The sequence below is a fragment of the Gallus gallus genome, chromosome 7, assembly GCF_016699485.2.
Source record: "Gallus gallus isolate bGalGal1 chromosome 7, bGalGal1.mat.broiler.GRCg7b, whole genome shotgun sequence".
NCBI classification, from domain to species: domain Eukaryota; kingdom Metazoa; phylum Chordata; class Aves; order Galliformes; family Phasianidae; genus Gallus; species Gallus gallus.
In genome coordinates this window covers 20,181,417-20,207,642 of record NC_052538.1, presented here as the reverse complement: position 1 = coordinate 20,207,642, position 26,226 = coordinate 20,181,417, and the positions used below count along the sequence as shown (strand labels likewise).

Here is a 26,226-nt window from a genome sequence, read left to right as displayed (position 1 = left end):
GCCTGGTAATAAAAGACAGCAGTTTTCTATCATGGAAATGTCAAAAACTAGCTAATGTTTCATCCTGAGGATACCATTAAAACATATTTTATCTTTCCTCTCAAAAACAATCCTAACCTTTGGGATCCACACAGGTGCAGGGGGACGTCAGGGTCGTGCTTCAGCCCTTCTTGGACTCTCCCCAATGAGGAGGCTGCCGGGAGGGGTTAAGGCCCAGTGGCACGCCGACTCCTGCTCACAAGGGAGAAAAGGGGGATAAATGAAGGAGAAAGGGGGAAAACAGTGAGAAGGAGTGGGTGTGGTGGGAGGTTCAGCCAGCTCAGCCCCCTGAGGGGGGGAAATTCTGTCAAAGAAGTTAAGGCAGCCAGAAAGTTCTCAAGAAGGCCTGACGCGTCTCCTGTTAACACTACCCAACCAAACTAAAAAGACACCTTTCTGAGTGCTGTCAAGGAGAGCTGCTGGTAAGGAAAGATTTGGGTAACAATCTGGCTCTGTCCTCCACTTTTTGCAGCCGCTGTGATACGGGTGAAGTTTTCACCTGCTGCTGCCCCAAAGCTGAAACAAGCCCTGGAGAGCAGGAGTGTGTGTGTGCGTGGAACCTGCATTTTCACACCATCTCAGTTTCTGCCTGCTTGTCACTTTGGTTAACATTTGAAAAATCCATTTCCCAGAGTGACTTTTTATAGAGAACAATTTAAAGCTGGAAGCCAAAGGGACAATCTACCATTTAATTTGCTTTTTGTTTTCGCTACTGGATAAGATGATGTTAAAAAAAAAAAAAAAAAGGGAAAAAAAGAAAAAAAATCACACTAAGGGTAGTTTTCATTTTGCCAGCTGCAAAATCTGTTAGGAGTTATGGTCTTATCAGGAATGGATAAAGCAAAAGTTGGTTTATCAAAATTTGCCTGAGCTTTTCAAATAAGCCCAGCTCAATGGCAGATATGAAAGGCAATGTCTAAGACAAAATTTGGGTCAGCGATCTGCAATAGCGTACTTGCCAGTGTGATCAGCGTGAACCTACAGCTAGTGGAGACACCAGGGTCACCCAAATATGAGGATGGTGGAATGACTAGGATGGAGAACCAGCCTGTGGAGGTTTAGGGAAGCAGAAAGACTGGGTCATAACAAAGACCATAGACTGTAATTGCTGTTGAAAGGAAAAAGAAAGGAAAAAAAAAAAGAAAGAAAGAAAGCAGGTGATGTACTTAAGTCTTACTTTCTACATCCTTAATGAAAGGCACTGTTTTAAAATGGTATTTTTATGCTTAAAACATAAAGTTTTAGATAGACAAAATGTTTGCCAGGAATCCATCTTATATTAGATTTTGGTTTATTTGCTCTGTTTTTAGCACGTTCTATCTAAATATATATATATTTATATATATATATATATTAAAAGAAAGATAAAGGAAAGTAGTAATCAATAGCCATAAATTTCCAGCAATATCACAAAATCCCTCATTAGCTTTCTGAATGCTAAATGTCTCCATTGATTTAACAAAACAGACAAGATCTGTACAATTTTTGAGAAGACAAGCATGATCTCATAACAGATTGGTATCTCTCTTCTTGGGGCTTTTCAGTGCATTTATTCAATGGTTTTGAATGTACATTACTTAACAGAAACATTAAATGCCAGTGCTTTGCAACAGTTTTGTTACTGTCTCTTTAAAGTAAACAAACAAAAAAATACATTCAAAAAGCAAGGCTGTTTTGCTCACGTGATGGCAGAGGCTTTGGGCAGCTGCAACATACACTGTTCCTGCTCAGAGACATTACCCAACATCAGTCAGCTGTCATGAAAAGAGTTGCACAGAAAGCATTAAAGGATAAAAAGAAAGATGGGGGGGTGGGGAGAACTGAGCAAAATGTCACACATGCCAGCTCATCTTTCCAGAAGGAAGACACCAGAGTATGTATATTTCGGGGGGGGTGGGAAGGGGAGTAAAGAGCACTAGCATGGAGAAAACTTGACTTCAGGGGAAAACCAGCAGCTCTCTGAAACTCGTTTAGCAGGTTCACATTCCTAATGTAATCTGACTTCTGTGTTGGTTTTGTTTTTTGCCCTATTTCTTACTTTGCTTTCCAAGAGAAATGTAACAAAACTGAGGTAGAAATAATGGTGGGCACACTCCAGCCTGAAAGATTTCTAATGGATGCTAAATGAAGATTGCATCAAGGACAATGGAGCTGTACGCACATAACAAAAACTCAACTTTACAGTTTGGAAAGGGAAATAAACGTACTTTGAGGGTTCAGTTTTGTTTTGCTATTTGTACTGTTTATTTGGTCACAGTCTACCGTGTTGCTATCAACATCTCTGCAACCCATAGCTCTGCCAGTGACCTACACTGATTCCACTCCCTACAGCTCCACCCAAATAACCTCAAAACCACAACCAGAGCCCCTTAGTAAGCGCCGGCAGTCACAGCTTAAGGTAACTTGCCTCTCGGAATCCAACCAAATCTTACATTTGACTGTTTCAGCTGCTAACATAAACCGATTATGTGGCTTTTTTTTTTTTTCTTTCATCTAAGCACCTTCTAAAGACTGTATCACATAATTATCAAGGAGCAATATGCTGAAAACTCTTACAGTTTACCAACAAGAAAAATTGTTCTGCTCTGGTTTGATGTGACAAATTGGCAAAAGAACAGTTTCCTAACACTGAAATCCTTCTGTTTCTAATTTTAAAAACTGTAAAGCTTCAGTCATATCACACTTTAGTTTTTTTTCCTGGATACATTCAAAGTAATTTTCCTTGCCATTTTCCAATTGTTGAGGTAAACATACATATTTAATATAAAGTAACATTGAAGCCTAGCCTATAACTCTCAGCAGTACATAGTGCTTTCAACACATTCCTTTGAGGTACTGTACAAATCACAATCACTTTCCTGAGTTTTTGCAGACAGAACATTAAAAGAAATGAACTGCAGAAATTAAGGTCCAGATTACCATTACCCTGTTTTACCTGTTCTTAGTTTAACACCGCAGAACAGACAGGATTGAGGAATACTGTTGCTCTTAGAATAGCAAAAATCTGGTTCTCTGTCGCAATACAACCGTTCATCTCTTTAGTCCAATAATGTTTGAAGTTAAAGCTCTTTATATTAGCACATGCCACCAATGTAATTGTGAGGCAAACAAAAAATAAAGCACCACTTCAGGCACTTGACAGCAACTAAATCTCAAGAACAGCAGAATGGAATCAACACACAGGGTTCATGTCCTTCTGAAATCAACCCACTTGCACCTTGCTCCTTGGTGAGTATTGTCTAGCTTGAACAGAACTGAGCATCAACACGCGCTTTCTGTCATGTGTGGCTTTTTCAGATCAGCAGCTCTTGTTTGATGCACTTTTCCTTCAAGTCTACCCTGGCTCTTTAGAGGCAAGGTATATTGTAGTCTTCCCAGTACCCTTTGCAATTTTAACACTACTGAAAAGGGTTCTCTACCCTATGTAGCAGGTTCTGTGTGTGCCAACATTCATTACTTTTTTTTTTTTTTTAAGTAGTATCACTGACTGCAACCAAACATTTTGTTCCATTCAACATATGTATCAAGCTCTTTTTGAGATATGCTAGGCTGTATCTTGCAGAAAGCATTTTCAAAGTCTTGATATGTAACTGGCCTCAACTGGCTGGGCATAATGGCTGAAAGGTCTGTGGCTGGCATGGCATGGAGTGGGCCCACCACTGCTTCCTGACACAAGTGAGCCACATCTAGTCCAGAAAAGCCTTCTGTGCGCTGGACAAGCAGTGCAACCTCCTTGTCATTGAGACAGTAATTGTGCTGTGAGAGCAGTTGTACTATTATCTGGTGCCTCGCTGTGCTGTCAGGAAGTGGGATTAAAAGTCGTTTCATGAAGTACCTTCGAAGAGATTCATCAATTTCTTCCGGTTTACTTGTGGCGCAAATTACTACTATTTGGTCCTCAGCAGAAGTCAGTACAGTGTCCAGCTGCATAAGGAACTCGGTTCTCATCCGACTTACTGGACTGTGTTCTTCACTCACTTGCGAAGAAAGAAGCATATCAATGTCACTAACAAAAATCACTGAGGGTTGGCGACACCTTGCCACAAGGAAGGAGGCGTGGACAATTTTTTCTCCTTCACCTAACCACTTTGTGACAAGGCCAGAGCCAGTGATTTTGAAAAATGTGGCCCCCAGCTGACTAGCTATACATCTCCCCATTAATGTTTTGCCCGTTCCCCGAGGTCCAAATAAAAGGATGCTCCGAGGTAGAGCAGTCAGTCCATTGAATGCATCTGACCTCAATACTGGCCATAAAACCTCCTCTTTAATGACGGCCTTTACTAGATCTAGGCCAGCGATGTCATTCCAGTCTACGGGAGGTCCTTGGTTGATAATCTCATTGGTAACAAGGTCAATGAGGTGTGTGTCAGTATTCTTCAGTTGCTCGTCCACAGAGTGGTTGGATGAGGTAGCTGCACGAAGTCCCGGGCCTTGCATTGGGTGAGGGAGGAGCTGCCTGTGCTCGTCACCGTGCTCATTCATTACCGGGGAGGTATACTTCCCAAACGAGTCACTCGATCTTGAACCCAGCGAGTTTTTAGCAGTACTATAGGATGGGGGTGTGAGAGCCCTGCTGGACTGGCTGCTGAATTTCCTTTGCTGCTCAGAGGACATTAGCTGCTTTGTTGGCTTAAATGCTAAGGATGATGTTTCAGCACTTCTGTCAAATCCATTCCCCCTGTTTGCATTTGAAATGCTGTTGTCGGGCATTCGATACATGGGACTCTGTGTAGATCTCTGTTGGCCATAGCTGTAATTTCCATAACTGGAGTCCATTTCTCCTTGCCCTGCCATGTAGAAAGCTTTCCTTTTGAGAGAGCTGGCTGAACTGTTGGTCAGGGCAGACGGCGCAATGGGCGTCAGGCCATGGCCCTGGTAGGAGTAGCTGGGGACGGTAGTGGGGGGCAGAGGGGTTGGAGCAGGGATTCCTGACGGCAGGTAGGCCGAGGGTGGTGGGGCACCCCCAGGGCTGTACCCAGGGCCAACAGCAGTTTGAGGAGGATAAGTGGCAGATGGGTAGCTGTAACTGGAGAGGTTTGAGGTCCCGTTGTAGCCAGGGACTAGGGCTGGTGGTGGCGGCGGCGGTGGTGGGGGCTGTAAAAGCCCCGAGCTATGCAGGGGGGACGGATGAGGGGATGGAAGTGCAGGTGCTGGTTGGCCACTGTAACTGGTATGCAAGTAGGAGCCATTGTATCCTGCGGCGTATTCCTGAGATGGGAGCCCTGAATGAAGACTGGGAACAGTGTGACTTCCGCAGGTGCTGCTGGAGTAGCTAGGTTCAGCCAGGTTACTGGCCACTCCGGGCGAACTCCCGATACTGGCTGACACATCTGCGGGAGGGAGGGCAGCACTCACGCCGGCTTTGCTGGCAGTGATGACATCTGGTACGCAATTCATGGGATACACACTCTCTGAATTCAACGAAGGCTGCCAGGGCTCACTTTCATTCTTCCGTCCGTTCACCAGCCCCGAGGGAGCTTCAGTGTAATTGCTGAGAATAGGCCGTTCAGCTGGGCCCTCCAAAATTCCAGAGTATTTTTCTGCATACTTTTTCAAGAGATTGGAGGCAGTCAGAGCCGAGATGTCATCGTTAGCCCAGGCGTACTGGTAGGTGCGCTGCAGGTGCCCCCGGTACGCTTCCACCTTGTGGGCAGGGGACCGGGTGGTGGAGGTGATATCAAAGTGCTGTTCTGGCCACTGGGCATGCTCCGGCGTCCACTGCATCTTCAAGCCTAGGGCAGCAAGAGAAAACAAAGTTAGCAGCAAGCTCAGGCTTTTTCCGAAGCATTTTAAATGAGTTCTTGAATGTAAACTGCCTGTAAATTTCTCCAGCTCTCCAAAATGCTGTACTTAACATCACAAATCCATTAAGAAACAAAATGCAGTGCCCCAGTGAAGCAGCATAAACAGTCAGATTACTATTTTTTTGTTTGTTTGTTTGTTTTATAGGCGCACACACACATTGTTTTCCTCAATTACGTACGGGGTATTTGTTGGTTTAAATATATATATATACACGTATATAGGTCATGCCAGATTTCTCAAATTAATTAGCTAAGATTTGGTATTTTAAATACTCTGAGTGCAGATTTATTTTTAACACACAAGGCATCCAACTGCTCTGTCCTCTCTCATGAGTGTTTCAGTTTTATATTTTAACCAATATAAAAATACGAGACACAGCTGACAGATCACATCTAGGATACCTCTCTTATTTGGTACTGAACACCTAGTTAGCACAGTATAATGCACCCTGCGCAGAACAATATGACACAGACATAGCAGGTCATTCCATAATCCAACTCTCATCTAAAGTGGTCCACGACAGTTTCAAATCTGCTTCGTGGAGTGCAGCAAAGCAATCTCCCAGGCAGCGCTCTGTCGCTTTCATCACACAAAGCCTACAACTCGGTATGAATTACAACTGGCTCCTTTCTGCCTCTCAGTTCTGTTGTTGAGGCTCTGGAAAAAAAAACAAGCATGACTTGTCTATCGGTCTCCTTGCTTGCTCTCTCTTTTTTCCACCCCCCCTCACAGCCTCCAGGGTACAAAGAAAGAAGGTTGAATTAAAAAAAAGATGAAGAAAAAGAAAAAGAAACAAAGGTAAGTCCCTAAAAGTTCTAAGGCATACAGAACTGGCTATCAAAAAAACCACTACCAATATTTTAAAAAATAAATAAATTACAGGACGCAACCACCATTTCAAAGCAATTAATCTTGCAAATAATGTGATGTGCATTATTCACTCTCCCAGTAATCCACTGCGCATAGTAAGAGCAATTTACAGGCGTTAAGATAACCCCCTCCAACTCTTACCTATGCATGGTAGGCACATTGCTGATTTTCCTACAGCTGTATCAAATAGACCTCCTTAATCTCTCTCGCGTTACCAAAAGTGATTTTTGCAAACAGTCTTGTGCCCTCTGGCACAGATTCCCTGATAAGGAAGAGGCCTAGTCAAAATGAAGCATCTGTGGCACTAGCTCCCTTCTGAATTACTGCAGTCTCTTTTGACAGCTCCTACCCCCTCCTGTTTTTCTCCCCAACCCCTTTAGCTCTTCATTGCCTGACTCTGGCATCTGACATGGCCAGCTTAGCCTCGCTGAGCTAAACCTAACACAGCACACAGTTTGGTAACAGAATGGCATGTTTATTCCCTTCTGACTCCCCCTTCCTTGTTTGCAAAACCACTGCACCAGACACTGGAAGTTAATTAGCAGGATGATGCTGTGCTAATTGTGTTAATTTACAAGGTTTTAGTCAAAGAGAATCATTCCAGGGCTGGCACTGCTGTCATGCTTCCGACTTAATGATTAAGAAATACTGAAAACAAGGTGGGAAGAATTGCAGTAATTACACAATAAGCGAATAAAGCAACAGATTCACTTGCAATTATATTTTATTGCAGTTGCACTCATTTGCATTTGGATTCTTCATTTTTATTTTTGGATTCACGTCTTTGCAGATCGCCAGATCAGTTAAATTTAGCCCCTAGACTGCAAAGTACCTCTAATTGTGCCTTGTATTTTATTAGTACAAGCACTGCGAGCCTCAGTCCACATGAGCATGCCATTGATTACTTGTGGATTTTTTTCCCCGAGTGTTCCCTTTCTCTCTCATTTTTCAAACACTTTGACAACTTGAGAAAAACGTCTGTTAACAATTATACAGTTACCCTCTAACAGTTAATTCAGAGAAGCGTTTTTGACAAATGCAGTTTTGAGGCTGAGTTTTTTGGCAGATTTATTTCTTTCATTTAGAATTAATATAATCTTTTCTGCTAATTGTTTCTGATGTTTCAACCGCTGCCTTTCGAAGGGGGTAAATGTATCATGAAATTGGGTGAAATTATAGAAATCATGCTCATAAGGAAAAAATGCTATTTTAATGAGAAACCATCAAGGTCTTTCAGAAATCATACTTTGTTAAATTCAGCTGGAAATCTGAAGAACAAATCACCAAGAGCCAATTGTAAGTAATCAGTATCTAAAATTCCTCTACTGTCATGGGATTTACTTCAAGCCTTTTAAAATGGAAAGAATATTAATGTTCCGGTAACACAGAACTGCCTAATAGACATACGGATGCATTAGTCCTATTACAAACAAACAAACAAACCAAAAACTCTATCCATGTTCTCTGATTTGAGGCTTCTAAGGTTACCAAACCAGCTTCTGTTACAGACCTGCACAAGAACTTGAGCAGCTTGATGCTTCAACTAGATACTAATGAATGGATACCATGAGAAAGACTCTTAGCAAAGAATGCACTAAAGCAGCAGTGAAACTTTAGAAAAGGAAGGCAAAGCAGGCACAGATGCAGCAGACAATTTGATTGAGCTTGGTATTTGTACTGTAGTTAATGAATACGCTTTTGGCACATTGTCTTAACGGCATGTAAAAGGAAGACGATTTAAAGAGGTAATACAGCAGGTCAGAGCGTAACAACATACATCATATACTGCCACTTAGCAAGTTTTTCAAAATACCTTCTACAAATACTTAACAATTCCACCAACTGATCTGTTCCTTTAGAATAGATTTGAATGGGTTTTAAATAAAATAATCTCTCTCTTAGTGGGGACATCTGTTCAGATGGTTCAAAAATGTAATTCTTTGAATTGTATTTGTATAACATTAATTTATTTACTTTGTTATGAGGCTGCAAAAGAATGTCAGAAAATCTGAACTATCCATTATAAGAGGCAGGAGGAAACCACATCATCAGTGTTCCTTATTTGGAATAATTGGTAGATAGACCAGTAGATTCACTTTGTCATGCTATCTTTGGATATGCTCACTGCACAATAACTTAAAGTTTATTTATTGATGCATATTAAATACCAATGCATTTAGCAAAGGCTGTAAAGGCAGGATTAGGCATTGATTAGATAAGCTTAAGAGAACAGGACTATTCTCATCCCATGAAACATGAGCATTTATTCCAGCACATTGCAATCATTAGTGTTATTTGGAAGCATAGGTTAATAGTTAACCATAAGCGTATTTTTTGCATTAGTATGCAGTGAAGAAATCTGTATTTACATTTTGTCCACTGGAATGGTCTTCATCCAGGAGCACAAAGAGGCATTTCCTCAATTTGATATTAATTGAAAAAGAAGCAAACTTTGTTAGGTTTAACTCCTTTTGTTAATAACCCAATAATTGTTTGACAAGAGTCAGATGTCTGATTTGGGGAAAAAAAGAAAAGTTGTAGGTTCCTTTAGTTATGTAAACATGCTTTCTTTTCCCCTCAAATTGCCTAGTGTTTGCAGCCACTTCCTCTGTGCATTTTTAATTGTATTTTATTAGCTGCTTTTGCTTGAGCTGACATCCTTTCTGCAATTCTTTTGTTAAGGATTCCAACGATGATATAAACACCTCACATCAGGTAAATAAGGGTATGTTTAGAGGTTTATTTATTTATTTCTAGAATCACTTAGAATCTGGCATAACCCACAGCCCTGTAGATAGCACATTCGCTTACTAACTTACTAAAATCCAGAAGCAATGAAGGCTAAATGCATTAATTTTTTTTTTTTTCCTTTTTTGCTAACTTAAGAATCCTCTTAGATATCGACATCAGGCCATGTAAACTGCACTGGTATGAGCTGTAAGAGGCAAAAGGAAAGGATTCTGTTCTTTAAGTAAAGGTATGTACTTATCAGAGAATTGCTTTTAAGATAAATTTAATACATTACATAGGAGAGGCACGGTAGGCTTTTTTAGCAGTATCTATTTTTCCTTGTCCTGACAGCCCTGCTATGCATTTCTCCTCAATAATTCTTGCACTTAGAACTATATGAATTACATTTAAAGTAATTACAGTCAACAATTTCATTATTCAATTACTCTGAACTATGTGTTTGACTATTCTTTTTTTCCCCTTCTAATTTTGTACGCTAAGCCTGAAAATGTAAAATCTAATAAATAATACTTCATCAGCTTCACACGCATAATTCTGTATGGCAGAAGACCACTTTCAAATTCAGACTTATGGGTAAAAACAAAACAAAAAAGAAAGAATGCCAGAGTAAGGAAAATAAAAACAACTTTGAAATCCGAATGCAAAAAGAAACAAGTGGCAGCCTACACAGCCTGGATGTCCAGAGGGGCCCAATCCTGCTGGAGCCCAAGTGAGTTTGTGCATGCAAAGATCCCTCTACCCCTGCTGCCCTCAGTACTGGGTGGAACTGCTCAGCCCCTCACAGGATTACATCTGTTACAGAAGAAAAATAATAACATGCCTCTCCATTCAATTTGAATGGAAGGAAGCTGAAACACTTTCTTGAAAGGCACAGAAAAGTCTAAAAATACTGGCCAGGACCACACTGAATGAAAACATAGCAAAGGATTTGCTGCATCCCAAAGACAAGTCCAGGTGGTGGGAAACTGTCCAGTCAACTGTGCATTACCAATGCTCTGCTGTAGGCAAAGACACTGGGATGCCAGTACACCTCTCTATCCCTTCACATTTATAATAAAATAATCAAGCTAAAATAAAATCATAAGCAACTTCCTGAACAGGTTGTACTGCAGTTTCAGAGATGTTGAGGAATAAACCCGTACAACATGCAGCCACTGTGCATTGGGAGCTAGGAACCGGGCTTCTCACCAACCTTCCCAGCCAGCTACCAGAGCTCCTGTTTAGGTCAGGGGCCTCCAAACATTCCTTCAACATACCTGAGGCAAAACAAAGCAATTCTCCTGTCATGGCCTCACTGTGTCTGCCTTGTCCATCCCTGCAGAGTCTTAGGCCCTATCTAGCAGAAATCTGCAGGTTTGTTAGTAAACCTGCTGAAGAAGGTTCTTTACTTCGGGCATGTGGTTAAACATGCTCTAAGCAACTGTTTAAAGCTCTATGGAAAAGAGATAGCCCACAGCAGTGTGAACAAACGAATGAGGTATTTCTGAGAACTGCCATAGCCACTGGTATGAGCAAGCTCAGCTCTAAGTGCCACCAGGCTTCTTCCTTCTAGATTTATCAGTGGACCTGGAACTTCATTATTTTGAACTGCTTACATATTTAGCCAAAGCTGTCCCTGTCCACTGAACTGCTACTTTCAGCTCTGCCTCCAGTTATTCAAGACACTGAGTATTTACACTATGGAACATAATGATTTTAGCCTAAAGACCACTTCTTGTGGACATGCAGAGATCAGCCCTTCAAAAACAGCCACTGACTTACATAGGTGTTTCACTGGGAACACGCCCGGACTTCCCAAATTTCAGTGAGGGCTGAAGGTGTCATTACCTCAAGGATCAGGTCCTACATCCACATTTTAATGTCCACCTTAAGCATGGGAAATAGTTGAATAAATGAGTCATGCCATAACCGCTGTGCAAGATGTAGGACGTACAACTCCCTGGGTTTATAGTAAATCTGATAATATTTTGTAAGCCTGTATACTGTCGTATGTCCCATAATAATAAAAATTAATTCAAGATAAAACATTTCTTTTACACTCCATTTTTTATTAATAAGCATAATTTCAGCTATTTGAAGATAGTGCAACTGATCTCTCTTAATTGGAAACAGGAGGGATTTTGAAGAGTGGATTGAGCTAATTATGTTTTGCAGAGGAAAAAAAAAAAGAAAGAAAGAAAATGATTCCCACATTTATTTTCTAATTACTCAGTGAAGACCTCTGCTCCAGTCCATGAGGATCTCCTTTGACGTCAAAGGATTTGGTGGGAGGATGAGCCTCCAGCTGAGCTGCCCAGCTATATGGAGCCAGCTTTGGAAGCTTTATGCAGCAAATGGCAACCACCAACCCACGAAAACAGACCTGGAAAGTGCTCTCAGCACTTTTTGGTGGGGGTCTGGTGTTCCTCTTATTATACATAGCCTACGCATGCCACGCGCATCAGTGGGAGCAAGCTGTTGGCAGGGTGTTTACAATATGATTCCCATCTAGCAGGGACAGTGAAAACATTTCAATCTTTGAAACAAAACACTTAAATCACGAGTAATATTGAGGATCACATATATGTCAACAGCACTTAAAAGACAAAAGCAGTAACAAAAATGCAAGATATTTTAGGAGAGCCTGGAACCAGTTAAGAACAAAACCCCAGACTTGGAATCTCAAACTAATACATCCCAATTATCTCATTTAAATACTGTCAAATGATTATTCCTTTTAAATCACGCTTTCGCACCTCAGGACAGCAAATTACAATACATCTGCAGCAAATGAGTTCTCTCCTTCCAAGCCCCCTCCCCGCCATTTACATAAAGCAGTGCCTTTGATAATCACAAAGCCATTTCTGGCTGAACATCCTTTAGCAGACTCATCAGCTTCAAAAGCCTTATGAAACAGAAATAAGGAGAACAAGCACACAGAGGAAATCTAGGTCCAGAGATGGCACTCTCGTATTTAGCCAGATCCGTCAGCTCCCCAAGCAGCAGTGGCAGGGACAGGGCGCCCACAGGACCTCCCTGGATGCTGCCCACTGGAGGTAGCGGTGGCTCTGTGGCAGCAGTCCACCGGCACAAAAGCATTCTCAGTTCCGCACTCCACACATACAACATAACCACATGGATGCACTATCATCGTGTACCATAAGTAAAGCCGTTTACGCATGTATGTGCCACCCTTCCACACACACAGCTGGTTTTATCTGTGATAAATTTCAGTATATCTTAAAATATTTTACCACATCAATCTGCCCTCACTGTACTCATCTGTTGGTAACACTTTTCCAAACCTACTAGAAAACACGCTAAGGAAGACAATAATTGCAATTAATTTTCTTTTCACATATTAAGACACTTCTTCCCAGGCTTTACATTTTTAAGCTGCTTCCTTCAAGTATCCCTGAACACTACACTGCTTCTAAACGACCCAGCATATTTTGTTATCACCAAACAAAGAAGGCAATAATAACTTCTGAGACAATTAATATTCAGAAGAACAGTAACTGCAAACAAAATTAAGGATAACTTAAAACAAACAAAATCCAATCATCCACTTTTTATAGTAAGCAGAACACACTTGCAATACATTTTGTGTAGATGTAATATACCACATAATCTGCAATTTATGCCTATGTAAACATGTACATCAATATAACTACTGCGGGATAACTAAGAATTCTAATATTTTAATTCTAAGAGAATTAAAATATTTGCACTGTAACATAGAGTCATAAATGAATGTAGTCTGACCATCCCACACAGATATTAAAGCACATTTGCAAGAAAACAATACTTTAGACCTCAAGCATGATTCTGTTCCCACTTAAGCACTCACCCCAAGTCTCCAGTAAAAGTAGCTGAAGCTTTTAGAGAATTTATATTCTCTTTTTAATGAACAAACTAGTGAGATCAGTCTTTCCTTGGTTCCCTTTCCAGAATTGGAGACAGAGGCACATTTGCCTTGAAAGAGAGTAACAGAAATCCTTAAAAGCAGAGCAGATACAATGCATTCCCTGCTTTGCTGCTTTTCTCATATAATCAGCTGCATCAGGTGAAACGCAGAACAACAAACTCGTGTTTTAGTAAGTCAGTGAGAAGCAAAAGGAATGAGTTTCCAACATGGAACATCCACATTCTGAACTAAACTCTTCTGGCCAAAAAATTATTATCTGAATATTGTAATTGTCAAATACTGGAATCTATCATTTTTCCTTTTCTGTTGTTAACCATGACTCAGTAATTTCCTTCCTTTAACATTTTTTTTTCAGTTATACTTAGAATTACAGTCTTCTTTCTTGCTGCAAGTAAAGCATTTTAAAACCCTTTCTTTCATGTATCATAAATCCATTAAGACAATTTCCTTCTTACGCTCACTTCCTTTTGCCAAATGAAGATCATCAGAACATACCACACATGTCCAGAGGGACAGCAGAGCTAATGAATATGTATGGCTTATGTCACAACAGAGCACTCCCCTTGTTCTGCGGTATCGACCTTCTCTTATGTGAGTAAATAACAGGTGAGCACTTGTGTACGAGGATAAATGGGGTTAAAACTGCCATAAAGGGACATACGTTATTTGAACAAAGTGGGCATGCAATAAATGGAGATTTAGGTGATGCTGTATTATTTTTTATGTCACAGTGTTCCAAAATGTTAGAAAATAATCTTGCTCTAAAACACAAGAAAGACAGAAATATATTTCTGTCCAATTAACAGCAGCAGCACTCTGTATAAATCTCCATTTATCCCACTACATTGTATCTTTCAATTTATTTTTCAATCACCATGATTTAAGAATATACCTACGTATGTAATGTATTTCATAGCTTTATATACAGCAAGGCAAGTTTAATTCCAGAGATTTATATAATCAGCCCTATTCTTTTTACAAACGCGAAAGCAAAGACCAGTTTCAGGAAGTTTCAAATAACTGTAGTCAGGTTTGACCCAATACGCTCCACCAAGAGTGAGAAAGCAGACGTGCATGGGCCACTAGCACAGTGCTCAGCCTGTAGCCAGCAACACTGCTTTCCTCTTAAAGCGCTTAGTCCAAGACCCATCAGCACAGGAAAGGTACGCTTTACTGAGATTAGAGTACCTCTGCTAATGAGCTAAATGAGAACAAATACTGATTAAATGTATATATAGAAGTAATCTGATACTTGAGGGAAAAAAAAATATCCTTCTTAAGATGACTTCACAGCACACAAAGCCTGTGCAAAATTTGTTTGTCATTTATGCATTTTGCTTTTTGGCAATCTGCACATTAATTTTTAATGAAATAGTAAAGAGATGTTGCGTCTCACACTTGGATAAAAATATTCTATAGCCAGGACTGGGTGACACAGTGCATTAATTCAGTGTCCTTCACTCCTGGGACCTGCGTGTAATTTAGTCCAGCATGAAGAAAATAACTTTGATCTGAAGGCTGTGGAAAAAAGCTACATATGAAATGAGTTTTGGTGGGTTTAGTGTTGTTTCTTATATACAAGACGACACATGAAGATGAACTGCTTTCGGCCCGGGATTAGAGCGGAGCGCTCCGGAGAGCTGCCAGCCCCGCTCCCTGCCGAGCACACACAGCCACACGCGTTTCCTATAAGCACACAGGGCAGCCAGCACTGCCGTGCACAACCTTTCCAAAAAGCCCTAATACCTCACGTGAAAGGGTCGCGTTACCAAGCCATGTACTTATTTCATCTTTCCATTACAAAACAACAGCAAACCCAATGCGCACATTTCAGCATGACGCTGTGAGACGCGGTGTGTTACCAGAGGGAGCCACGGTTTCCTCCCCAGGCCAGGGAACACCTTGGCCACACCACCAGTGCCGAGCTCATCACGCTCCAGGGAAGAGCCCTGGTCCGGCGCGCGCAGCTGACCCTGCCTTCCTTCCTGCTCCCCCATCACACAGCAACAAGATTAAAAGCAGGAGCATAACCAAGGACCTGACATGCTGGAAACACTAAGCCCAGCTAAATCTTTTTCCCACTTAAACCTTTCAATTATTGTATTCTACAAATTCCGAAGATTCTTTCTTGCTCATTCAGTAAAATGTATCTGCACTGGCTACAGAAAAACGGAATATAGCTCTTTTTCTTTTCTTTTTCTTTTTATTTTTTCATGCTCTTGGTTTGGGACTAACAGTATTGTTAGTATTGTTTCCTGAGCATTTGAAAAGAACTCTCTAGATTGTTAAATTGACTTGACAAATTATCCAGGGAAGGGAAAGAGGAGGAGCAGGGAATTTTCTATAGACAAATACAGAAATCTCTCTCTCTATGTATATGTATACATTTAGATATTTTACACACACAAGCATGAGAAAGAATGCCTCAACTGAGAAATTTAACTCTATATATGCTGATATTTTCATCTCATTACTGGAGAGAGTGGGAGGGGAAATAAACCACTGTCTCAGGTGATCCTGTCCTGTTTCCCTGTCCGAAAAAAAGAGCAAAGTTCATCCTGCAATAGGAAAAGTTGAGCCAGGTCTTGAAGCACACCGTATGTCACAGAGTACACAGGCATTTCAGGGGGTAGAAGGGAATAATGCACTGCCTTTAAAAACAGAAATAAATGACAGAGCCTAGCTGATAAAAATGTCACGTTCCTTTGCAGCTATCACACAGATTCAGCCCTCTCTGTAAACAGCCTTCAAGAGAACAAAAATCTAAGCCCTGCAATGATGATATCAATAACTAGCCAAGCCCTCTTGATAACTTAAGTAACAATAACTGTAGCATTTTCCTGTAATTTTGTCCATACTTTCATTGTATAGGTAGTCACCTAATGATGAAATAGTTTTAAAATTTGCTTCAGGGTACAGAAGTCAAGCTCCTCTGATTAGCATCTCAAAGCTCGCTACAGGCACACATTTGTACAGCTGAATAACGGCACTTGTGTTTGTATGATGTTTAAAACAAAACAAAACAAAAGTACTATTTTACTTGATGTTTGATGATGCACATCATGAGAGTACTTTCAAACAATATACAATATATCACAGCTAACTGTAAGAATTTCAAAGAGAAGGTAGAAAGGTAACATCACAAAAAGAGCCAAAAGGTTTTTGGTGTCAATATTAGATGCCCAGACTCCAAGATTCATGAGTTTGATTCTCCTGTCATTTGTCTGGTTTGAAGTCAGAAGAATCACTGAAGTTGATATTTTACTATGAAGGAGATAAATGTGCCCCACCTTTTCCTTTACATTTTTAAATTTAGGCACTAGCTAATTATACAAAAAACATTCACCTGCCGTCAGGATTTGTGTTGTGTTTAATAAAAAAGTAATATATATATATAAGTATACAAGTGGTAATATTTCATTAAAATATGGACAGACTGTTCTGGTATTTGCTGCATGAGCTCAATTTCTAATTCATTTCTTATGTCTAACAAGGTAACTTTAGAGAATAAGAACCTTCCTAAAAATGCGCTGTCAACAGAATGGACAGAATTTTGGCTACTATCACACTAGTCCAGTGTACCGCCTTCAGCAGCACCACATCTTCTATCTGCACCCCTCTTTTGCTATTTCTCCAGTCATATTTTATGACAAGATTTTAGTTATAAAACTCTCCATCTGATTTTATATCAAACAATATTATAGAAGTGCCTTCAAATTGATTTAGTATTAAAAAAGCTATATGCTATCAACAGGAACATTACAATGTTGGTAAAGATCTATCAACTACCAGCTTAAATTCTCCTTTTTGTCATTAATGTTTCTCTTTTCTTCCAGAAGGTGCAAGGAACATACAGCAATCACTTAAAGAAAGCTGAACATTAATATAGATATATACACAAGGCAGCAAAAACCAATTTTCAGAAACTAGAAAATCTTTACTGAGGCATTTGATATTGGTAGTACAAATTCACTACCCTTGGTTTGTATTGTTAAAAAAAAAGAAATGGGTTGAATTATGATGTACTGTGAAAGCTGCAAGAGTTTGTGATCGCAAGTGAAAGATTTACAGATATAACAACTGAAAGGTGGATTCCACTAATCAGAGGAATGCATAACCTCTGCAAAGCAGGTAGGAGTGAATCATTTTAATTTTCTCTCTTTCTTATGGCTTTATATTCTTACACAAGGGAAGCAGAGGAAACCTAAATATGACCCTATTTAGATATATTAACTCAAAAGCCTTTGTAGAATTCTTAAGCAAACAGGATTGTGCCTCCAACGCTGCCCATCTAGTTTTGCAATGTGTTAAATTGGACGGCTACTTGGACAGTTCTCTATTCATTACTGAACTGTGGAAAGGAAACACAGAGGTGGCATTTTCCTTTTCAACCATGTAATGCCTTGTAGCCAGATTCCAAAACATTAAGAAGAGATTCTTTTTCTGTCTTTTTTTTTTTTTTTTTTTTTTTGCTAGACAAGCTGTCGTAATTGAAATGAAGTCTAATCAGACTCATTACTGTTTTCAGCAATTTGCACCACCAAAGATGCTTATTAGGTAACAGTGTTTAATAAACCACTCTTTAGAAAACTACCAGTAATGAGCTCTTAACAGCCAATCTTTAGCGTGAATGTAATGTGAAAAGTGTTCCTAGCGCTGAATAGATTTTCACATTTAGTAGTGTCATAATTAAGCTGTAGAAATGGGTAGCTGTGATCAGAGATTTACTGCAATATAGTATTTTTTTTTTCCTGAAAATATATTTGAAGATGCTTGGGATTCAATAACATTTCCAGAACAAATTTTAAAATTGCACAAAAGACTGTTAGACTGGCTTAGCTCTGTAAATGAGAGATTATTTGGGGAATGCATAGAGTACTGTAAATCAGGTATCATCCACCAGACGTGCATGAATTTAATTCCTCCTAGCTTTGTTTGACTGCTCTTCCATCACCTAACAATTTCCAGTCATTAATATACAAATAATAAATGTTGTTGTCATCAGTTGAATGATAATGAACAAAAACGGCCATTAAAAGAGGTACTTGAAGAAATACTTGGCAGTTCTCCTTTCCCAATAACAGTTGAAAATGCTTGAGCAAAAAAAAAAATGGAACAAATTTCTTGGTTTCAAAATAAAATTATGTGTAATATCATATATTGCATATAATATTTTATATTTATATTTACACATGCATATACAACTAATGCTGCTTTTCCTATGTATTTCAGATACCATTAACTCCTAGTACGTATTTAGTACCAAGTTCATAATGTAAAAAACACCACAGATCTGAACATGTAGCATTGTGAAATACATTATTCAAAAAGCCCAGACATCTGCAGGAGATAAGTTTTCATCAATAGGAAGTCCAATTTAACTAGATGTATACTTCACTGCACTAGTCATATCAATACTAGTACCTAACAAATGCTGAAAGAGGCAAAAAAGAAAATAAATTGCATATATAAGCTCCACCTAATTAAATATCCAGAGTGAATCCTGAGGAACAGCCACTGTTCTCTCACCAGATTGATTTGGGCCTGACACAATATTTAAAGTTATCAATAAGAAATGACCAAGACCAATTTTTTTTTCTCCCACTAGGAGAAATACATAGGGATGCAAATGTTGTTGTGCTTACTAGAGATTCTGTCAGAGAAGCTTTGTGTCGGCGGCCAAGACTTTGGAAGGAAGCGCATAAAGATGAGCAATCAATAATGAAACCACCGACAAAATGATGGAGACCTTAATTCTGTTGAACTGAGATTTTCTATCAGAATTCCATGATAAGAGGCTAAGAACAGCTCCTTTATTGAGTGAGCGCTCTTACTACATCTTTTATATACCCTAGCCCCCAAACTTCACTAGTCCTAAATGCAGCCTATAAGCCTCCGTATCTGTTTGCAGCTTTCTGAATCAATAGGACTATAAGAACTAAGACTACCAAATTAATGCCAGTTTCATTTGATTTCGTGGTATGTGCTTCTTTGCACTACAAAGTGGAAAAAGGAAAGGAAAAAAAAAAAGCACACCCAGAACTCATTCCCAGATGGGTTTTTGTAGGTTTCAGATCAAAATATCTTCCAGTTTCTTAAGTCTGAACTGAATTTGTACTCAGATCCAACATTTTTTAGTGCCATTGCCTACTGTACTGCGCAATTCCAAACCTCGCACCTTTAAGTCAAACACTTCTCTCTGCACCCTGTAAAGGAAGATAAAATAACAGACTCCATAGCTGCTTTGGACTACCTCCTTTTGTACTGCTGAATAATGAATTAAACTTCCATCATTTGTGAGTGACAACCCGATGCTTTAAGATACAAGATATGCATTTTGTACTGCTGGTTGTACTAAGCGCAGATGCTCTGAAACATCAGTTCCTCATCAATAAGTCCTTCAATACCTTACGATATTTTCAGTAGTTTAAAAACTAATGCTGACAGAAATGTAGCATCCGCAGGAGGCATCATTATAAAACTGCAGTTAGCATACATTCTTATTTCTAACATAAAAGTAGGAGGGTGGGAGCCTTCAGTGTATTCCTCCTGCATCCCAGCGCTGTCACAAAATAAATAAATAAATATAAATCACTTTTCAGCCTCAGATTCATCAGTATTTTATCAAGCCTACAAAACACTCACCTGCTCACCTAAGATGCTGACTCCAAACAACACCTGGCTTTCTACAGAAATCAAGAATCCTCCTTCTGGTATCTGTGGGCCTGCTTACCTTGATCCCCAAAGTCTCCTCTAAAAGATTCTTACAGGGCTTTCCACTGAAGAATTGGGACCTACCAACTTTTACTTATTACACTACTTACACACTGCGATGGAGTATCACAATAACAAGGGGTATAAACTAGCCTGAGAAATTTCATAATAGGAATTTCATAGAAAGTAAAGGAAGCAGATGAAATTACAAGGGCAGGTTAAACTGTAGTCAGAATTTGCCCACGAACACTGTGAATCAGTGAAAAGGAACAACAGGATCCTAAAAAATGGACAGCAAAAGAACGCGCCGATGCCACCTCTGTGGCGTCAGAGGGCGAGGAGTCTCCACCGAGGCACACCAGGCAAGAGAGAACGGCAGCAGAGGCAATGTCTGCTGCCACTGAAACCTAAGGTGAGACCTGGAGTGGCTTGTCTCAGGACAGCTTTATCAAAACACAGCATAAATAGCAGAAACTGGAGCTCACGTGAAACCCACTGCGCTGTCTACAGCAGCATAGACATTATTTTGTTCTCCATCAGTGAAATTCCAATATCACAGCCCAACTTCGCCCAGGCAGGACCCAGCATCAATCACAGCCTGCCCTTCAACAAAAGGTACCATAAACAATCCATGGGGTGCCTTTGAGTATAGAACACCACATATTTCTCTGTTCTCTTTTTCACGGCAATAGTATTTAGATGATTTTTTCTTTTCTTTTTTTTTTTTTTTTTTTTTTTTTTGCAGAGTAGAGAGTGGTTTGGATGGAATATCATATAAAGTTGTCTCACTGGGTGTTCTGCACTATTTGTTTGGTGGCATTAAAAAAAAAATGCACATTAATTGTTCAAAAGAGAAACAAGCGCTCGTCCATCTCTTCCACACAAACTGCCACTGCAGACTGCTGAGGTTATGTGCTATTATGGTGCATTTACAAAGCAACACAATAGATGAGTTTCAGTAGATGAGAACATTTGTCCAACATATCTGGAATCCTTTGTATTACGGCAGGAATTATTCCTCGCTCTTGATAGGCTTAGAAACACAGACTCACCTGGTCCTTCTTTAAAGGTAGAGCAGTCTAGTACACAGCTTCCCTGGTTGGAATTGGTTATGGAAATATGAAAGAGGTAAAATGAAGAACATCATGTCCTATAAAATACAACTGTGAGTGTGCCTGGGGGTCCAGAGAGTTAACAGATAAATGCATGTGCAAGTGAGGAAAACATTTCTTGACTTTGGAGAAACTGGGGTGAGCGTATAGGAATGTACCAGCATTTGACTTTTACTTTATTTCTCATAGAATCTATTTTCTGCTTTTCCACTACATAGCTATCTACTTATTTTAACATAACTCTGTATTTTTGTCATTAAGCAATCAAGTTCTAATAAAAACCATAATGCAAACAGCCAGTTGTGTAATGAAAAACAACACAGGATTGAAGGGGGGCTCCTGCCTGATCTCACCAGCAGATTAGCTTATGCCTCGCAGCATGAGATAGAAAACATGTTCCTCACTATTACAGTTTTGATTCTATATTTATGTTTTATGTGGATTTTTAAAGAGCCACAACATAAATCTTTAATTTAGAGATTATAAATATATATATATATATATATGTATAACTGCACATATATATCTGTTTCCCCTCCCAGAGCAGGGATGATGTTTGTCTCTAGTGATGGCAAAGTGACTAGCTTGGAATCTTGTTGACAGAAGGACACAACCAGAAAAAAAACAAACATATTTTAGGCTATCCCAGTGCAGACTGTATCATTTGCAATCCCAAATACATGTTTTTCAGACATTCCAAGTGACCCTTTCTCAGCAACCCCCTTGCTGCATTGCAGCATACTGAGGGATGATTTCTGCATAGAGAACAACACAGTCTTACTCATAAAAAGGTAAAAACCATTCAGCTAATTGCTTTTTATACTCCATAAAAGTTAGCAGTTTATTCACCAGCAGCAGGCCAGGAGAGCTTCTCCAACAGACACAGACCTCTCAGCTGCATCTTTTCTTCTGTACCTGACATACATGATCTCCTTCTCCCCTTCCCCTCCCCCAGTTCCTCACATGCATTTCTGTAACTGTCCTTTACCTCAGAGTTAAAGCTGTGCCAAATCAAGAGCAGGAGCACTAAGGGGTGGCCAGAAAATAGGACAGCAGAGAGTTTTGAAGTTAACAGAAGAGCATTCTGTTCCTACCACCTAAAAAGCATGTTTCTGGTTTCTTCATGTACAGAGAAGGCCATGTTGCACAGCTGCCTCTCACCTTAGGGATTTAACTCTAGAGATACAGCACAGTCCTTGAAGATGCTCAGCCCCAAAGGCCTGTGGGATTCACATGGAGAGGTCCCATCCCAGCCCATCAGTCCAGCCACCAGCAAAAACCTAATGCATCGCACCACTGTGTGGGTTAGCTGGTCTGCAGCCATGCCTAGCACTGACAAGGAAAAGCAGAAAGTAGGAACAAGGAAACCACATATAAGAAGACTTTAGTAACTTAAATCCAAAATGAAAGAAAAAGAGGCAGAACCTTCCAACTCCAACCTTTGTTACACACTCTGTAACACTTAGGCAGGCTTTAAATTTGTCCATGGCCTTATTTAACATTTTGTTGATTTATTTATTAAACTGCATTATTTTCATCAGGCACTTTGCGACACAAAGACTTTGTGCCACCTTTTCAAGTACACATCCAAAACATTTTACATAATTTTCTATGTGTGATTTAATGAAAAATACCTAGGGCTATATCCACGTCTCGTTCATTCTATGTATTAAGCACAAAGCTTGCCATGACTGAACTAAAAGGTACTTGATAACAAATGGTTAGAGGGCACAGACTGATATTTAAGAGGTAAGGTTGCACCAAGGTAGCTTTGATGGGCCATTTTATATTGAGGATAACCAGAAATGACATTTCTTAAAAAGGTCTGTATTGCTAAAGAGAAGGAATGCCCTAAATGCATCAATGAAAACTGCTGCTGAGCATGACTGCTTTTTTTAATATTTTGACTTTTTTCAAAGGAAAGACAGTCATGCTACAAATGTTTTTTCAATAAATCTCAGGCGAGTACTGGGCACTTCCAAGACCAGTAGCACAGCATACTCTTAAAATGATTAAACTGTCTCTCACAGCACTTTAAATGATAGACTGCCCAGAAAAAGCACCAGTGCCCCACAAATTAGGAATTGTAGCAGTGGTTGATAAGCTAGAATGAGCTCTGGGCTGTTTTAGGACACACCTCACCCTCATTACTGGGCTGCCCCTCTTGGAAAATCCTTCCCCTCCTGTAAGGTCATTCAACTAGATTAAAATATCCCCCTGTAATGTTACCTCTTTATAACACTTCACGCACTAAGTATAGAAATACTAGTTACTGGATGAACAATGATCCTTTATATGCACAGCATAAAGATACCACCTATGTGATTTAGTTGAAAAAGAAAATTTAATCTATATTTCTGACCGAGCTCTATCAAAAGCCACAAGTTGCTACGACAGAGAATTTAAATCGTTTGGATGATTCCCCTGCTCTCTTCCTCAGGTTGTTATTAATGTCTATAATTTAGGCCTCCGTGTTGCTAATATGCATGTGGCTCTCTCCAGTCATATGAATAAAGCTGCATAATTAGGCACTGGTGTAATTTGTAGCCTCCAACTCGTTCTCCCACTTCCCTTTCCCGATGTTCCTCAAAGAGGCTGCGATTTATGTTGGCGGCAGATCGTGACACCGTTACTCACAGAAATACTCTCTGCCTGCGATTTCCTTGAAATTACTGACAAAAATTAAATCCCCCAGCAAGTCAGAGCAGTCACCGCGATGGCGATAAGATGGCACCAAACCCCCGCTGCGCTACACGCGCTCCATTGCCGGTGACCAAATGGTTAACCGTGCTTGTCCTTTCATCCTCAAACCTGACAGGGACGTCTTCAAATTCAGAGAACTCCTTTAACAGAACCTCCATTTGAAAATTTCCAAACGTGCCCCGATGTGTTCACCAGGTTCATCCCTATTAACAGCAAACGAAACTGAAATAAAGAGGCAGTCTTCGTGTTGACTGCAGGCATTTCAGATTTCGTGGCAGCCCGCATCTTCCCAGTGCCTTTCACATGGAAGAGATAATGTGTGTGAAGAAAAACAAAATTGTAGGTTTAGTAATGTCAAAATCTGATTTATGCCAAAATAGAGATGTCAGCAATAGCAGAATAAGTGACAAGTGTTAAATTACCCAAAGAAGTAAATTCTGTAATTATTTACCTCTCTGGCACATGATCCTTAACAACCTTCAGACCTAAAAGGAACAGCAGGAATCACGCGCATTTTTAAATTCAGCTTTTTTTCTTATTTTTGAGAAATGACTTTTTGCCCTGAATTTTTTTTCATTATTATTTTTAATACAACAAAGTGCCACCAACAGCATTTCAAATAAAACGTCAGCATCAAGCTCCATAGTGAATATGCTGGGAGCCGAGTGTACAGTCATCTGCAAATGGACAACTTTAATTCGATTCCTGGCACCACTGGCCACGCTGAGAATCCTTCTATCTCCTCACACCAGGGGTTTGCTCTTTTAAGCATTGCTCCCTGAAGGGAAGGAAAAACTAGAGAAAGAGGATTTCCAATGACCCTGCACAGATGAATGAATGTGTCAATGGTGAATATTGGTTCAGCTTTGAAATAGGGAATCCTGCAGTGGTTTCTCTGCTTCATCCCCACTAGTGAGTTCCACTGTGGACTTCAATGTGTAAGAGGCCTTTAGGGGACAGATAATAAATGGAAAAAGGGGTGAAAAAAAAAATCAATAAAATGGTTTAAGAGTAATAGAAAGGCATTTCTCTAACTATAACCTTTAAATGATTCCTAAGATAATTTTCTCAGATGTGCATCTCTTTGGCTGAGCTGGTTATAGAAACAGATATTTAAAAAATAATAATAAATCTTAAATAAAGAAGGATTCTCTACCAGCTAGCCAACATTTAATGCTAGTGTATCCTTTCAGTGCCTACTTAATTCTGCTGGGTTTCCATTTGTTTACCTGTTTGTTTCTGGTGTAAAAGGCAAATGGAAAAACAGTTGTGAAATTGTAAAAGCGCTCTGGTTCAGTGAGAGCTTACTCTTCCATTTATGACTGATTTCACGGCAGTACTGGTAAAAAGCACAAACCAAACATTGAAAGGAAAGATGCCTCTTCCTATCTGTATAACCCTTTCGGAATTCAGGTAAACACACAAACATTTGCCCAAGCGGTAGTAAAATATGCATTCACTTCTACAAGCCTTTGCATTCATTTTCATTCAGCTATCTATCAATCAACCTCACCATGACACAATATAATTTCCTAATCATGCCAATATTCACGCTTTTATCTCTTTTTAAATCCAAATAACATATATTTCAGTAAGACGTAAGTCTAATTATTTAAACATGATGTAGAATAACATTTCTCTAAGGCGATTTCTTTTATGAGTTTCAGTTCCTTAAAATTGCCATATAATTTAATCTATAAAGCAAAATTTATATAAAAGAATAACACAAGCTTCCGCTCAAGAAAGCTGAATTGTTAAATTCCCACTGTGTGCTGCATTTTCCCTCCCATATGTCTATAATAGTTTTCTTATCTGTTACTAAGAGCAAAACTAATATATTCATCAAGCAAAGTGAAACGTACTGTTTCTCAGCCTGTTAAAAACCACAGAATAGCAATTGCATCTTTTTTCTCTTACATGTAGTAACTTAAGCTGTGTAGGAAATAAAAAGTTACAAATAGCAACTCTGCACAGGTTTCTATACCTATGAAAAAGAGCATTGGCACTGTCAACGGCGTTTTATGCCTAAATGTATGCACTTTAAATGTAGCAATTTCATGCAAATTAAACATTCTCATTATATAATTGCTACCAAAATATTTACATCTATACAACTCCAGTGTTGCTGAGAATACAAAATAAAGTCTAGTAAAGATCTAAAGGGACATTTGCTGGACAACTGCAGTCATTAATACAGATGCTGAGTATTTTTGGATACTCAGAGGCATTAGCTATACATTTCATAGATATCAGCAGATATGATCCTTTTTCAACTAAGAAAGAATTTGGGTAATCGGATTTATATAGCCTGCAGCATTTCCTAAG

The 26,226-nt window shown here is 39.6% G+C and overlaps 1 protein-coding gene across 11 annotated transcripts in view; it reads right to left on the bottom strand.

Annotated features, from left to right (window-relative positions):
* The window catches only part of FIGN (fidgetin, microtubule severing factor), a 101,089-nt gene that overhangs the window by 3,964 nt on the left and 70,899 nt on the right, over positions 1-26,226 (bottom strand). For all 11 annotated transcript variants that reach the window (XM_004942817.5, XM_025152484.3, XM_004942819.5 and 8 more), the window contains one exon: positions 1-5,771. This exon is cut by the window's left edge and continues 3,964 nt beyond it. In XM_004942817.5, coding sequence (XP_004942874.1) covers positions 3,520-5,771 — 2,252 coding nt within the window. In that variant the 3' untranslated portion in view covers positions 1-3,519. The remainder of the gene's footprint in view (positions 5,772-26,226) is intronic.